Source organism: Nerophis lumbriciformis, linkage group LG13, assembly GCF_033978685.3.
Source record: "Nerophis lumbriciformis linkage group LG13, RoL_Nlum_v2.1, whole genome shotgun sequence".
Classification (NCBI taxonomy): Eukaryota; Metazoa; Chordata; class Actinopteri; order Syngnathiformes; family Syngnathidae; genus Nerophis; species Nerophis lumbriciformis.
This window is the reverse complement of record NC_084560.2, coordinates 15,105,993-15,121,915: the sequence shown is the minus strand read 5'-3', so window position 1 is coordinate 15,121,915 and position 15,923 is coordinate 15,105,993. Positions and strand designations below refer to the sequence as shown.

Genomic DNA, 15,923 nt, shown 5'->3' with positions numbered 1-15,923 from the left:
ACTATAATTATTTAATACTTGTTTCTATTGACAAATGTTGTATTTTAGACCGCAGGACTGCTTTGCTTCGGAGTTGAAATCATCCGATGCTGTTTTGTTTTTTTGCTGATATTGGACCGATGTCAATATCGGATCGAGACACCTTTACTTGGAATCACATCCAAAAACATTTACTATTTCAGAAGTTTGAAAATAGAAACTCTCGTCCTTCCCCTTCCTTTCCAGGCCTTTATAAGGCGCTGCCTGGCATACAGGAAGGAGGACCGGAGTGACGTTCACCAGATGGGAAGTGACCCCTACCTGCTCCCTCACATACGGAGGTCAAGCTCCTCGGGGAATCTTCAGATGAATGCAGGTGCCTCAGGACCGGCGTCCTCCAGCATCATCTCATACTGACAGCCTGATACTGTGACACCAAGTGGCCCTCCACACATGGCGAGCGGGTGGACAACATCTCACCTGCCTGGCCTCTTATGACACAAGCAGTCGATGGACAGAGAAGGGATTTTTTTTTCTTAAAAAAAAAAAGGACACTTTGAGGAGCCGATAAAAGCACTGAAACTGACTCCGTACTTTGAAGAAAATGTGACTGGACATTGTTCAAAGGTTGCAGAGCTTTGAAGAGCCAGAGTTCCAATATCACGACTGAGCTGCTAGAAAATAATTTACTGTATGGAGGACAGTCATCAAGTAGAATATAAAGATCTTGCTGTTGATTCGGTTTTTCCTTCCCGTTCATGTTAGGCTTTTTCAAGTTATTTGTTACCTTTTGAATGTAATGTGTAGCATACTAGGGGCATCTAGTGTCATGTAAGCTGCAGGGGAAGTGCACAGTGCTTCTGTCTCATGCACAAAGTAACCAAATGTAGAGTGATGGCATCAAATCCTATGCAGGAATATTAATACCGTTGGAAAGTAGAGTCTGTGCAGGTCGGTCTTTGGAATTTTGAAACGCAGCAGTAACCTGTACAAAGCATCCACGCGCTTTTTTCAGTGGATTCGTTTTGCTGCTTTTTCTCGCTCTTATTTTTTCAAGGGCAGTATATTTCACTTCGGGTACAAATTGTATAGTGTCGATTAAGAGTGAATAATAAATGACAGGAATTGTCCCCTCCTCCCACCAAGTGAACTAATTAGTGCCGCCTTGTTCATTTCCATCAGGGGTGCCCACACTTCTTTCAAATGACCATGTCGAGGTGAGCTATCTCATTTTCATATATATATATATATATATATATATATATTATATATATATATATATATGAGATAGATCTCTCTCGTTAATTAAAGTACCAATGATTGTCACACACTAGGTGTGGCGAAATTATTCTCTGCATTTTATATCTTCATATATACATCTTAATATATATATATATATATATATATATATATATATACATAAAAAAACATTTACTTATGAAACAGATGTTTTTTGTTAACAAGTTTAAAGTGTTTAATGATAATACAAGCATGTTTAACACAGATTCCTTTCTTTCATGAAGACAAAAATATAAATTGGTGTAATTCCCGAGTCTGATGACTTGCATCGATTGGAATCAGAGAAGATTCACAGGAGAGCTGATAAGTTCCACATTTTCGAATTCACATTGTGGAGGACAAAAAAAAAGGCCTCCTTTCTGTCCAATACCCCATACAAGTGGTTGGTTTCTGGCATCTTATTTGTCCAGTTTCCATACTCCTTTTTATACACTTTACTAGAAATACATTGACGGCAAACTCCGTAGCTTGCAAGCTTTCTGAGACTCTTATTTTGTCAGCGCAGGCAGGATGGAGCAGCGCTTTTATTTTGAAGAAAGGAACTGTGCGATTTTTCTTTAGGTGTTTGACAGCAGGGCGTTTGTTGAAATAAAACGTGTCTCGCCTTCCTGCCGGCCGTTATTTGCTTAATCCTACTCTCGTAGCTGCCAGCGTCATCTCACAAGATCCCCGGGTGCAGTCATAGGGAAGATTTGTAGGTGTAATTTATTTTAAAGCCTGGCTGACGATGGACATAATGATACACATCCCCTCCGGATGATGTACTGTGGGACTATACTGACACCCTGTGGCTTTGAGTGGTACTACATTAGTATAAAAAGGAGGTGACGCAACAGCTTTAATATCTCACTTTACAATTGTTTCAACGAAATCAAAAACATTACAAAAAATGTTTTACTTTCCAGCAAGTAGTCCCACATACTAATAGTAACCTGACCTCAACCCTTCCATAAAGTTCTCTGCATGATGAAACTAGCAGGCCACACACACACGATACTCTCTGGGTCACCGCTGGTCATCCACCACACCGTTTGACCCCAAATCCTTGGCTTGGACAGCAGACGAGGGAACGGTTTCGTCTATTGTGAGAGATGTAGGAAGGAAATGGTGGCGTGAAGGCAGAGTGGATGCAGAGGCTGGGAGAAGACCTGAGGTGCAAGACCGACATTTACAATGTTTACAAGAATGGTCAAGTCTTATTGTCAGAGTGATATTCATTCAACAATATGTTGAGTGCAACAAACATTTCATTATTAGGGACCGCAATGTCCCTTTGGGACAGAGGACCCTATTGTAATTGTAAGGTTTTATTATTCTTTATTATACCGCTGCCTCTTTGAGCTGTAATTTGACACCCTTAACATGCTTCAAAACTCACCATATTTGACACACATCAGGACTGGCGAAAATTGCCATCTAATAAAAAAACCAAAACCCAAAACTCAAAATTGCGCTCTAGCGCCCTCTAGGAAAAAACACAGACAAAACTGCTTGTAACTTCCGGTAGAAATGTCGTAGAGACATGAAACAAAAACCTCTATGTAGGTCTGACTTATACATTGACATCCTTCAGCAAAAATCAACAGGAAGTTGGCAATTCCCCCTTCAAAACTAAAGTTTTGTAAAAACAGTCACTTTTGCCTCTTTGTGCTGTAATTTGACCCCCTTAACATGCTTCAAAATTCACCAAACTGGACACACACATCAGGACTGGCAAAAATTGTGATCTAATAAAAAAAAACCCAACCCCAAAACTCAAAATTGCGCTCTAGCGCCTCCTAGGAAGAAAACCCAGACACAACTGCTCCTAGGAAGAAAACCCAGACAAAACTGACTGTAACTTCCATTAGGAATGTCTTAGAGACATGAAACAAAAACCTCTCTGTAGGTCTCACTTAGACCTACATTTTATATATTGACAACCCCCAGCAAAAATCAACAGGAAGTTTGCAATTCCCCCTTCAAAACAAAAGTTTTGTGAAAACCCGGTCACTTTTTTTCAAACATTATCTCCTCTGAGCGCGTTTGTCGTGTCGGCTTCAAACTAGCACAGGAGAGAGATTGAACCCTTCTGATTAAAAGTTGACCAAAGAGTTTTAATTTTATGTGCCGTCAAAGTCGGTCCTGTCCATCGCTGCTTGCAGCTTTAATTTGACTTATTCTCTTACTTTTACAAGTGAGAAGAAGAATAAGGCCGATTTATGTGAACAACAACAGGTTATTATTTAAAGTCATTCTGGCCACTTACAGGGGCGTAGTACCAAATTCTGGGCCCTCATCCAAGTATGTTTGTTTTATGCTAATATTAATTATGACATGAGACCAGCTTTTTAAAACATGTAAAAACCTAATTATGTTTTAAAGGTGGTTAACATTCATAGACTAACTGTCAATGTATGTTTCATTTAATTGTTTTTTTATATGAATGGAAACTGAAAAACAAAACGTTTTTTTATTTGATTTGAAAATACACACACAAATAGGTTTTTATTTTTTGTTGTCGAAAATCAATAATATACAGTACAGGCCAAAAGTTTGGACACACCTCATTCAATCTCTATTTTCATGACTATTTACATTGTAGATAGTCACATCAAAACTATGAATGAACACGTGGAGTTATGAATTTAACAAAAAAGGTGAAATAACATGTTTTATATTCGCGTTTCTTCAAAATAGCCACCCCTTGGCTCTGATTACTGCTTTGCACACTCTTGGCATTCTCTCCACGAGCTTCAAGCACACCTGTGAAGTGAAAACCATTTCGTTTGAAGCTCATGGAGAGAATGCCAAGAGTGTGCAAAGCAGTAATCAGAGTAAAGGGTGGCTATTTTGAAGAAACTCGATTACAAAACATGTTTTTTTGTTAAGTACATAACTCCACATGTGTTCATACATAGTTTTTATGTGACAATCTACAATGTAAATAGTCATGAAAATAAAGATTGAATGAAAAGGTGTGTCCAAACGTTTGGCCTCTACTGTGTGTGTAATAACATGAAATACAAAAGAAAGCAGATAAATGGAGGGGAAGAAAGAGAAGCGACCTGTATTAACCTTGTAGATTGTTATAGTAACAAACTATTCCTAGAAAAGGGGATCTAAAGTCACCCTGGTCTAGGAGGCGGGTGTTAAAGCTAAAAACAGCAGTTCCAACATACCGACCTTGTGTGGCAGCAGGATGGACTAAAGGTGGTCCGACGCCCTGCGAGGAGGTCAGGAGGTCAACATGGACGGCTGCATCTAGGACAGGCGCACCTGTCTTGATGCTGATCAGATCCGAAGACGTGCAGGCAGGGCCAGACTGCTCTAATCCAGCGCTGAGTGGCAGAGTTGGAAGGACGGCGGTGAGACCCACCTGGGAGATGAGAGGATTCTCTCAGTGAAACATACTTGGGGTCTTTAGAACACAAGTCACATGGTCTTTAGAACACATGTCACATACCTGCCTGGAGGATGAGGAGTCAGGCACCCTGTGCAGGTAGCCGTAGCCCACCCTACACCCTAAACTGGAGAGACAACAATCTGAGCTCATCAGTGACATCTGGTGAGGTTTCCATGGCGACCGGCATACCTGCCCGCTCCCCCCCAATTGCCATTTGGGGTGATAAGCACCTCGCGGCAGTCGCCTGAGTTTGTGTTGTAGACCTGGAGCTCCAGCTGCCTCCCTTCAGAGGCATCAATGAGGATGAAGAGGTCCTCGCTCTGTTTGAAGACAAGACACTTTTAGGCTTCAACTTCCCCTCGGAGATGAATAAACCACTTCTGATTCGGATTCAAACATGACATTGGAAAAGAGTAGGAAAAAGCGTTCTTAATACTGGTCATTTGTTCATCATTTACAAACCCTGTTTCCATATGAGTTGGGAAATTGTGTTAGATGTAAATATAAACGGAATACAATGATTTGCAAATCATTTTCAACCCATATTCAGTTGAATATGCTACAAAGACAACATATTTGATGTTCAAACTCATAAACATTTTTTTTTTTTGCAAATAATCAAAAACTTTAGAATTTGATGCCAGCAACACGTGACAAAGAAGTTGGGAAAGGTGGCAATAAATACTGATAATGTTGAGGAATGCTCATCAAACACTTATTTGGAACATCCCACAGGTGAACAGGCAAATTGGGAACAGGTGGGTGCCATGATTGGGTATAAAAGTAGATTCCATGAAATGCTCAGTCATTCACAAACAAGGATGGGGCGAGAGTCACCACTTTTTCAGCAAACGCGTGAGCAAATTGTTGAACAGTTTAAGAAAAACCTTTCTCAACCAGCTATTGCAAGGAATTTAGAGATTTCACCATCTACGCTCCGTAATATCAAAAGGTTCAGAGAATCTGGAGAAATCACTGCACGTAAGCAGCTAAGCCCGTGACCTTCGATTCCTCAGGCTGTACTGCATCAGCAAGCGACATCAGTGTGTAAGGGATATCACCACATGGGCTCAGGAACACTTCAGAAACCCACTGTCAGTAACTGCAGTTGGTCGCTACATCTGTAAGTGCAAGTTAAAACTCTCCTATGCAAGGCGAAAACCGTTTATCAACAACACCCAGAAACGCCGTCGGCTTCGCTGGGCCTGAGCTCATCTAAGATGGACTGATCCAAAGTGGAAAAGTGTTCTGTGGTCTGACGAGTCCACATTTCAAATTGTTTTTGGAAACTGTGGACGTCGTGTCCTCCGGACCAAAGAGGAAAATAACCATCCGGATTGTTATAGGCACAAAGTGTAAAAGCCAGCATCTGTGATGGTATGGGGGTGTATTAGTGCCCAAGACATGGGTAACTTACACATCTGTGAAGGCACCATTAATGCTGAAAGGTACATACAGATTTTGGAGCAACATATGTTGCCATCCAAGCAACGTTACCATGGACGCCCCTGCTTATTTCAGCAAGACAATGCCAAGCCAAGTGTTACATCAACGTGGCTTCATAGTAAAAGAGAGCGGGTACTAGACTGGCCTGCCTGTAGTCCAGACCTGTCTCCCATTGAAAATGTGTGGCGCATTATGAAGCCTAAAATACCACAACGGAGACCCCCGGACTGTTGAACAACTTAAGCTGTACATCAAGCAAGAATGGGAAAGAATTCCACCTGAGAAGCTTAAAAAATGTGTCTCCTCAGTTCCCAAACATTTACTGAGTGTTGTTAAAAGGAAAGGCCATGTAACACAGTGGTGAACATGCCCTTTCCCAACTACTTTGGCACGTGTTGCAGCCATGAAATTCTAAGTTAATTATTATTTAAAAAAAAAAAAAAAAAAAGTTTATCAGTTTGAACATCAAATATGTTGTCTTTGTAGCATATTCAACTGAATATGGGTTGAAAATGATTTGCAAATCATTGTATTCCGTTTATATTTACATCTAACACAATTTCCCAACTCATATGGAAATGGGGTTTGTAGTAATAGGAAGAGACACAAACAAAGAATGTCATAATAGATGGCTTGTTCAGTGACAAAGTAGAAAAATAGATGTGCTCAAATTTGGGCCGATACACTTTAAATCCTTCCGCTGCAACTATGAATAGTATCATTTGTTTACAAACCCCAAAAGCAGTGAAGTTGTCACGTTGTGTAAATGGTAAATAAAAAGAGAATACAATGATATGCAAATCCTTTTCAACTTATATTCAATTGAATAGACTGCAAAGACAAGATATTTAACGTTCGAACTGGAAAACTTTGTTATTTTTTGCAAAATTTAGCTCATTTGGAATTTGATGCCTGCAACGTGTTTCAAAAAAGCTGGCACAAGTGGCAAAAAAGAGTGACAAAGTTGAGGAATGCTCATCAAAGACTTATTTGGAACATGCCACAGGTGAACAGGCTAATTGGGAACAGGTGGGTGCCATGATTGGGTATAAAAGCAGCTTCCATGAAATGCTCACTCATTCACAAACAAGGACGGGGCGAGGGTCACCACTTTGTCAACAAATGCCTGAAGAACAACATTTCTCAACCAGCTGTTGCAAGGAACTTAGGGATTTCACCATCTACGCTACGTAATATCATCAAAAGGTTCAGAGAATCTGGAGAAATCACTGCACGTAAGCTGCAAGGCCGTGAGCTTCGATCCCTCAGGCGGTACTGCATCAAAAAGCGACATCATTGTGTAAAGGATATCACCACATGGGCTCAGGAACACTTCAGAAAACCACTGTCAGTAACTACAGTTGGTCGCTACATCTGTAAGTGCAAGTTTAAACTCCACCATCCAAAGCCAAAGCCATTTATCAACAACACCCAGAAACGCCGCCGGCTTCGCTGGGCCTGAGCTCATCTAAAATGGACTGATGCAAAGTGGAAAGGTGTTCTGTGGTCTGACGAGTCCACATTCCAAATTGTTTTTGGAAACTGTGGACGTCGTGTCCTCCGGACCAAAGAGGAAAAGAACCATCCGGACTGTTCTAGGCACAAAGTGTAAAAGGCAGCATCTGTGATGGAATAGGGGTGTATTAGTGGCCAAGGCATGGGTAACTTCCACATCTGTGAAGGCGCCATTAATGCTGAAAGGTACATACAGCTTTTGGAGCAACAAATGTCGCCATCCAAGCGACGTTATCATGGACGCCCCTGCTTATTTCAGCAAGACGATGCCAAGTCACGTGTTACATCAACGTGGCTTCATAGTAAAAGAGTGCGGGTACTAGACTGGCCTGCCTGTAGTCCAGACATTGAAAATGTGATGGCTAAAATATCAGAAGGGAGACTGTTGAACAACTTAAGCTGTGCATCAAGCAAGAATGGGAAATAATTCCACTTCAAAAATGTGTCTCCTCACTCCTCAGTTCCCAAACCTTTACTGAGTGTTGTTAAAAGGAAAGGCCATGTAACACAGTGGCAAAAATGCATTTTTTGCAATGTGTTGCTGCCATTCAATCAAAAGTTAATGATTATTTGAAAAAAAAATTAAGTTTATCAGTGTGGACATGAAATATCTTGTCTTTGCAGTCTATTCAATTGAATATAAGTTGAAAAGGATTTGCAAATCATTGTATTCTCTTTTTATTTACCATTTACACAACGTGACAACTTCACTGCTTTTGGCTTTTGTAATAAAGGAAACTAAGAAAATAATTCAAATATTGAATTGATATTGTCAGACTGCCATCACATGTATTGTTTTGATAAATGTAGTCAGTCAATGATGTTACAACAAAAAGTAAACAGCTATTAAAAATAAATGAGCAAATAGATTAATAGTAGTTATGAGAAAATAATACACCTGGAAAATGAGTCTTTGTAACCCTTTCTAAAAATGATTCTGTTATTATTTATATGCAAGATAATATATGGTGATATTCTGTATTTCATTAGCGCAAGATATATCCCAATATTGATTTTAGGCAATATCGTTCATCCTTAGTTCAAATAAATAAGAAAACAAAAAATACATATATTTAAATAATGAAAAATAATAAATAAATGCATAACAATAGATTTAAAATAAATAGATTTAATTGTACTTTATACATACAGTAATAAAATCATTGTTTAATGTAGAATTCAATGCAGGAAACAGACTAATAACTAAAAATGTCATAATTTATTATTATTATTAACAGCTTGCCAGAGAGCCTCAGGAAAAAAAATGGTTAAAAGGCACAGCTTGTTAGTCTTTTTACTTATCATGTTAAACTCTTAGTTTTTATTCTGTTATTTATCATTTTATTTATTGCTATTATTACTTCTATTATTCTCAATAGTTGATGTTTTATTCATGTATTATTTATATCTAATTTTTACATGTATGTTAAAATATGTTTTATATTATTTTTAGATGGCGTGAATTTGAGTTATTCTCCAGTGTGAAGGCCTCAAAGGTGACGTTTTCCCACAATCCTTAGCGCCGCGTGCAATGTCTTGTTACTCTCAATAACATTCTGTGTGTGTGTTTTCCTCTCTTCTTTTTGTTTACTGGTATAAAACACTTCATGTTGCAACTTGCCTGTGCATGAAAAGTGCTTTATAAATAAAGTTTGATTGGTTATATAATAATGCTAAATAAATGATATTCGATAGTATGGTTGTGGAACCAGTAAACATTCATATTTACAGTCCAAATGGCTACCTGTTCCAGGAAAGAGTCAGCGCCTATAATGTAGTCATCATAGGCCTGTAGGCCAGCTATTGCTGCAGGAGAGTTTGGCTCCACCTCCTGGACACACACAAAACAATCAGTCAATTTAAAAAGTTATCAAATCACAGGACATCACAGTCCAGGGCTGTCACACGTACGTCAGGTTTGATGCGGCCCGCGGGATGACTTTGCCAAGTAAAAAAATGAGCTGAAGTTTTTGAATGAAAGAAACGGCTGTTCTAAATGTGTCCACTAGATGTCGCAATAGCAATTCGTTGTATCTTTGTAGATGATGCTACATATGTACAACATAAACCACATTATGTTAGTACATCAGTCCAGGAAAATTATCAAACTACATAAATAACATACTGTAATTAGATTTTTACATTATTTTTTCATCTTGATAGATTGAAAATAAACACTAATGAGTTGACTGATGAACATTATCACATCATTTATTCAGAAAGTATAAAATAACGACAATTAAAGATAGAATACTATTAACCGCAACATGTAAGTGTAAAAAAAATAACATTATGATTTGTGCATTTTCAGAATGTGCTTCTTCTATTTCTAGACAAAGAAAACAATCTGAAGTTGTCTTTATTGTTAAGTTATCATGCCGTGATTTTACCAGTCCGGCCCACTTGGGAGTAGATTTTTCTCCATGTGGCCCCCCCATCTAAAATGACTTTGACAACCCTGTCATAGTCAAATTAAAAAAGCCCCCTAGTGGCTGTTAAGCAGAATAAGTTTATTATTGTAGTGTTATATGTTTATCATTGTAGTGTTACGTATATGTTTATCATTGTAGTGTTATATGTTTATTATTGTAGTGTTATATGTTTATCATTGTAGTGTTATATGTTTATCATTGTATTGTTACGTATATGTTTATCATTGTAGTGTTATATGTTTATTATTGTAGTGTTATATGTTTATCATTGTAGTGTTATATGTTTATCATTGTAGTGTTATATGTTTATCATTGTATTGTTATGTTTATCATTGTAGTGTTCTATGTTTATATGTTTATCATTGTATTGTTATATGTTTATTATTGTAGTGTTATATGTTTATCATTGTAGTGTTATATGTTTATCATTGTAGTGTTATATGTTTATCATTGTAGTGTTATATGCCATCCATCCATCCATTTTTTACCGCTTGTCCCTGTTTATCATTGTAGTGTTATATGCTTATATGTTTATCATTGTAGTGTTATATGTTTATATGTTTATCATTGTAGTGTTATATGCCATCCATTTTCTACCGCTTGTCCCTGTTTATCATTGTAGTATTATATGTTTATCATTGTAGTGTTATATGTTTATCATTGTAGTGTTATATGTTTACAGTATATGTTTATCATTGTATTGTTATATGTTTATCATTGTAGTGTTATATGTTTATCATTGTATTTTTATATGTTTATCATTGTAGTGTTATATGTTTATCATTGTAGTGTTATATGTTTATCATTGTAGTGTTACAGTATATGTTTATCATTGTAGTGTTATATGTTTATCATTGTATTGTTATATGTTTATATGTTTAGAATGGTAGTGTTATATGTTTATCATTGTAGTGTTATATGTTTGTATGTTTATCATTGTAGTGTTATATGTTTATCATTGTATTGTCATTGGTTTATATGTTTAGAATTGTAGTGTTATGTTTATATGTTTATCATTGTAGTGTTATGTTTATCATTGTAGTGTTATATGTTTATCATTGTAGTGTTATATGTTTATCATTGTAGTGTTATATGTTTATATGCTTATCATTGTAGTGTTATATGTTTATCATTGTAGTGTTATATGTTTATATGCTTATCATTGTAGTGTTATATGTTTATCATTGTAGTGTTATATGTTTATAATTGTAGTGTTATATGTTTATCATTGTAGTGTTATATGTTTATCATTGTATTGTTATGTTTATATGTTTATCATTGTAGTGTTATATGTTTATCATAGTAGCGTTAAATGTTTAACATAGTAGCGTTATATGTTTATCATTGTAGTGTTATATGTTTATAAGTTTATCATTGTATTGTTATGTTTATCATTGTATTATGTTTATGATTGTAGTGTTAAATGTTTATGATTGTAGTGTTATATGTTTATCATTGTAGTGTTATATGTTTATCATTGTATTGTTATGTTTATATGTTTATCATTGTAGTGTTATATGTTTATCATAGTAGCGTTAAATGTTTAACATAGTAGCGTTAAATGTTTAACATAGTAGCGTTATATGTTTATCATTGTAGTGTTATATGTTTATAAGTTTATCATTGTATTGTTATATGTTTATATGTTTATGATTGTAGTGTTAAATGTTTATCATTGTAGTGGTATATGTTTATCATTGTAGTGTTAAATGTTTATGATTGTAGTGTTAAATGTTTATCATTGTAGTGTTAAATGTTTATGATTGTAGTGTTAAATGTTTATCATTGTAGTGGTATATGTTTATCATTGTAGTGTTAAATGTTTTTGATTGTAGTGTTAAATGTTTATCATTGTAGTGTCATAGGAGTGTCATGGCTTAAAAGCAAGATGTCCCCTCATGAGCACCATAGAGATGACATCAGGGCAATCCATCTAGGATCCTCTAGTAACTCCATTAAGGCAGTTAATAAAAATAATACTCAGTGTTTGTTCTTATGTTTTTGAGTCAGCAAGGTGCTTACTTAATACTTTTTGCACGGTAGATTTGTATTTGCCACACAGTATAAACATGCCTGAACTCTTTTGCTCACCAAGACATGCCAAACATTTTCTCTGGCTCCTTGGAAGCTGGAAAAGCGGATGGTGATGCCGAGCAGACCGCTGCCCCCCCACACCTTGCTGGGGACCAGCGCCGTCTCCCTGACAGCCGAGGTCCTGATGCTGTACAGCAACATCTGGATGGGTCTCTCTGCGTTCCTCTCCAGCAAGTCTGTCAGAGTGTCGCCGTCTTTGTTCTGTCACAACAACTTCTCAATCACATTTATGTCAAAGAAGAGTGTAGTACAGTAGATCCCCGTTATTGGAATATGCAAAGGATATCCCGAAAGGGACAAGCAGTAGAAAGTGGATGGATCTACTGTTAACTGTATATAAGCACAACCACTTTGGATGCGAGTTGTAAACAAGTCCACTTACTAGCCTGGTGTCACCTACTGAGAGGATGAAATCAAAGAAGGGCTCCAGTCCTGCATGATAACCTGGAGAATTCTTCTGGACCTGCAAAATATGCACAGAAGAATGACCTTGACACAATGACCTACTTGTGGAACTATTTGCCTTAAATATTACACAGTTTGTCTGTTTTTAAACCTCTTCTCAACACATCTCTTTTCTCTGGCACGTTTTATATTGTTGATGTTATTGTTACTCCCATAGTATTTTATTTGGGTTTCGCCAAGTTTTTTTTATTAATTCCATTCTATTTGTTTTTATTGTTGTTCATTTTGGTTATTCTTTTTTTATCAGCGTTTTTATAGCTCAGATGGATCTAATTGCCTTTGCTGTAGACGATGAGCCTTTTGTTAAATATTCCATACAGCATTTGGTCCGCTGGTTACTTTTGGATTGATTTGGAAGTTGTTATTGTTTGTCCCAAATTATTTTTTTGATCTTTAAGTAGCTAGAAACTGTAGCTGCCATTATGATGTGCAGTGATGTTTTCTAATGACCGTAAGTCTTCAACTATACTAAGTATTTAAATGCTTGGAATCTGCATGATATACTAGTTACTATGATCATCTAATGAGTTACTATGGTCATCTAATGAGTTACTATGGTCATCTAATTAGTTACTATGATCATCTAATGAGTTACTATGGTCTTCTAATGAGTTACTATGGTCCTCTAATTAGTTACTATGGTCATCTAATGAGTTACTATGGTCATATAATGAGTTATTATGGTCATCTAATTAGTTACTATGGTCATCTAATTAGTTACTATGGTAATGTAAGTCACAGCAGCTCAGACGAGGCACCAAGCAGTGTGGGTGGGGAGCGTTTCCACAGAGTGTTTCCACAGCCTGAAATGTGGGTGTCAGGGACAGACGTGGAAGGAGATTTTTACAACAAAGTTCTAAAGGTTGTGGTGAAGAAGGAGCTGAGCTGGAAGGCAAAGCTCTCAATTTACCGGTCGATCTACGTTCCCATCCTCACCTATGGTCATGAGCTTTGGGTTATGACCGAAAGGACAAGATCACGGGTACAAGCGGCCCAAATGAGTTTCCTCCGCCGGGTGGCGGGGCTCTCCCTTAGAGATACGGTGAGAAGCTCTGCCATCCAGGGGGAACTAAAAGTAAAGCCGCTGCTCCTCCACATGGAGAGGAGCCAGATGACGTGGTTCGGGAATCTGGTCAGGATGCCACCCGAACGCCTCCCAAAAAAGTTAAAGTTAAGGGAGGTGTTTAGGGCACGTCCGACCAGTAGTAGGCCACGGGGAAGACCCAGGACACGTTGGGAAGACTATGTCTCCTGGCTGGCCTGGGAACGCCTCGGGATCCCCCGGGAAGAGCTGGACGAAGTGGCTGGCGAGAGGAAAGTCTGGGCTTCCCTGCTTAGGCTGCTGCCCCCGCGACCCAACCTCGGATAAGCGGAAGAAGATGGATGGATATGGTAAAATTATTTAAATGCTGTTTTTGGGTACCAATAAATATTTCATGCATATCTAATGAGAATTGTTCCATGTAGTTTTTCTCCCAAGTGTGACTTTGGTAAATGTATTAAAAAATATATAAAATAATAATCAAAAAAGTAAAACCTTAAACACTTTATTTTGATAAATTATGCCATTTTCTGGACTTAAATGTGTTTTTAAGGTTCAAATATATCAAAAACCAGTTTTATTATGAATACATTTAGAGATGTGTAAAAAAATTTCCTAAATTTAGAACAACTTTAAAATCAATGTGCATTTCAGTGCGTGGAGTCAGTTTGTGGAACAACTTAGGGGACGAGTTAAAAACCTGTTCTAGCATGATTCAATTTAAAAGACTGTTTAAAAAATAAGTACTGAAGAAGTACGAGGAGGAAAGAGAGTGATGCCCTCAGCACAGAGCGATGAGAGAGAGGTGTATGGTCAGAGAGTGTTTGGGCCTGTGTGTGTGTGTGTGTGTGTGTGTGTGTGTGTGTGTGTGTGTGTGTGTGTGTGTGTGTGTGTGTGTGTTTTGTCTCATCTTGTCTTGTCTCATAGTAACAGTGGTACGTATTGTATTGTTAGTGTACAGGAGCTCTTCTTGTTTTTGTTTGTATAGTATTGCTCTTGTATTATATTGTTTATGTTAAATGTGGAGTGAGTGAGAGGGGTTGGGATATTATAAGCATTTGCTTCATCCAACCCCTTTTCAAGCCTTGCATTAATGTCACTGCCAAAATGTAAAAAAAAAAAAAAAAAAAAAAAAAAAATGTGTGTTGTTGTACTGTGCAGGTTTGAAATAAATAATTCAATCAATCAATCAATCAATCAAGAGAGGTGCAATAAAATGGAGTGTTGCATTCAAATGGAAAACTATGAAAAAGAGGAGTCAATAAATCATTATTATTATTAAATACTTTCTAGCAAGTCGCCACACCGGTTATTCTTGAAGCCTCTTCACTGATCAGTAAAAATCACGGCACTTCACTGACAGTAACGACAAACCTGATGTATTAGTTTACTCGCGTGGAAAAAATGTCTTAAATATGTGACAAATTGTTGTAAAACGTGTTCACTTCGTTGAAGAGAAACCTTTTAAATAAAACATGCCCCGTCATTCCATGTAGTCAAGTGTTTACAAAAGCACGCCGCACTGATCCAGGTGTACTTGAACGCAACACGATGCCGAGCTCTCGTCAACACAAAAAAGGATTAAAAAAAATATTATGAAGAAGAAACAGAAGCCAAAAGGACAATATCTTTTTTTTTCTATTCTCCTGCTTGAAGAAGTCATTTCGCCACAAATTAATATCGAGCGTTTCTTCCTAGTGACAGCTGTCGCCGTTGAATGAAGAACTTACTTTGAGGACATGGTAACCTCCAGTTCCTCCTCCCGGCACCTGAATGCTGGCAGAGCCGCCCATGGCTGCCGAGGACTGGATTTAAAAGTTGGAGAAAGTCGGTGAGATCATGACCAAACTATGACTTCGCTTCCTGTTTGTCTGTCAAGCACTTCCGCCACACCGCTGGCCTGAGGAGTTAAGTGCACGGAGTTAAGTGCACTTAGTCACAACTGAATCATACTCGACTTGGATGCCTTTCACAGGTAGGAGTGACATAATACTTTTCATTGTATTTGGCTAAAATAACATTTAAAAAACAAAACAAGATAATCTTCTGATTTTTATATGAAGCCAACGTTTTGTACATTAAATATATTAAAACCGATACAATGTAGGTCAACCAATATATGCTAAACTATCTGAACATAATAGTGTGAGAGTCCAGTCCATAGTGGATCTAACATTCTAACATAATAGTGAGAGTCCAGTCCATAGTGGATCTAACATAATGTAGCGTTGGATGGGTTTGACAAACGTCTTTCCTTGAAGAAGTC

The 15,923-nt window shown here is 37.5% G+C and overlaps 2 protein-coding genes across 3 annotated transcripts in view; one reads left to right on the top strand and one right to left on the bottom strand.

The window, feature by feature from the left end:
• Positions 1–1,129, top strand: part of tlk1a (tousled-like kinase 1a) — a 46,887-nt gene extending 45,758 nt beyond the window's left edge. For both annotated transcript variants that reach the window (XM_061971623.2, XM_061971625.2), the window contains one exon: positions 226–1,129. In XM_061971623.2, coding sequence (XP_061827607.2) covers positions 226–396 — 171 coding nt within the window. In that variant the 3' untranslated portion in view covers positions 397–1,129. The remainder of the gene's footprint in view (positions 1–225) is intronic.
• A 3,396-nt stretch (positions 1,130–4,525) lies between these two features.
• On the bottom strand, positions 4,526–15,540 carry LOC133613243 (Golgi reassembly-stacking protein 2-like; the record flags this gene model as incomplete). The annotated part of the gene is made up of 7 exons (XM_061970632.2): positions 15,388–15,540; positions 12,533–12,613; positions 12,148–12,351; positions 9,369–9,455; positions 4,853–4,983; positions 4,724–4,787; positions 4,526–4,636 (listed from the first exon to the last, which is right to left on the bottom strand). Coding segments are annotated over exons 1-7 (741 nt in total), but the record flags the coding sequence as incomplete, so codon positions are not given.
• Between the last annotated feature and the right edge of the window lie 383 nt (positions 15,541–15,923).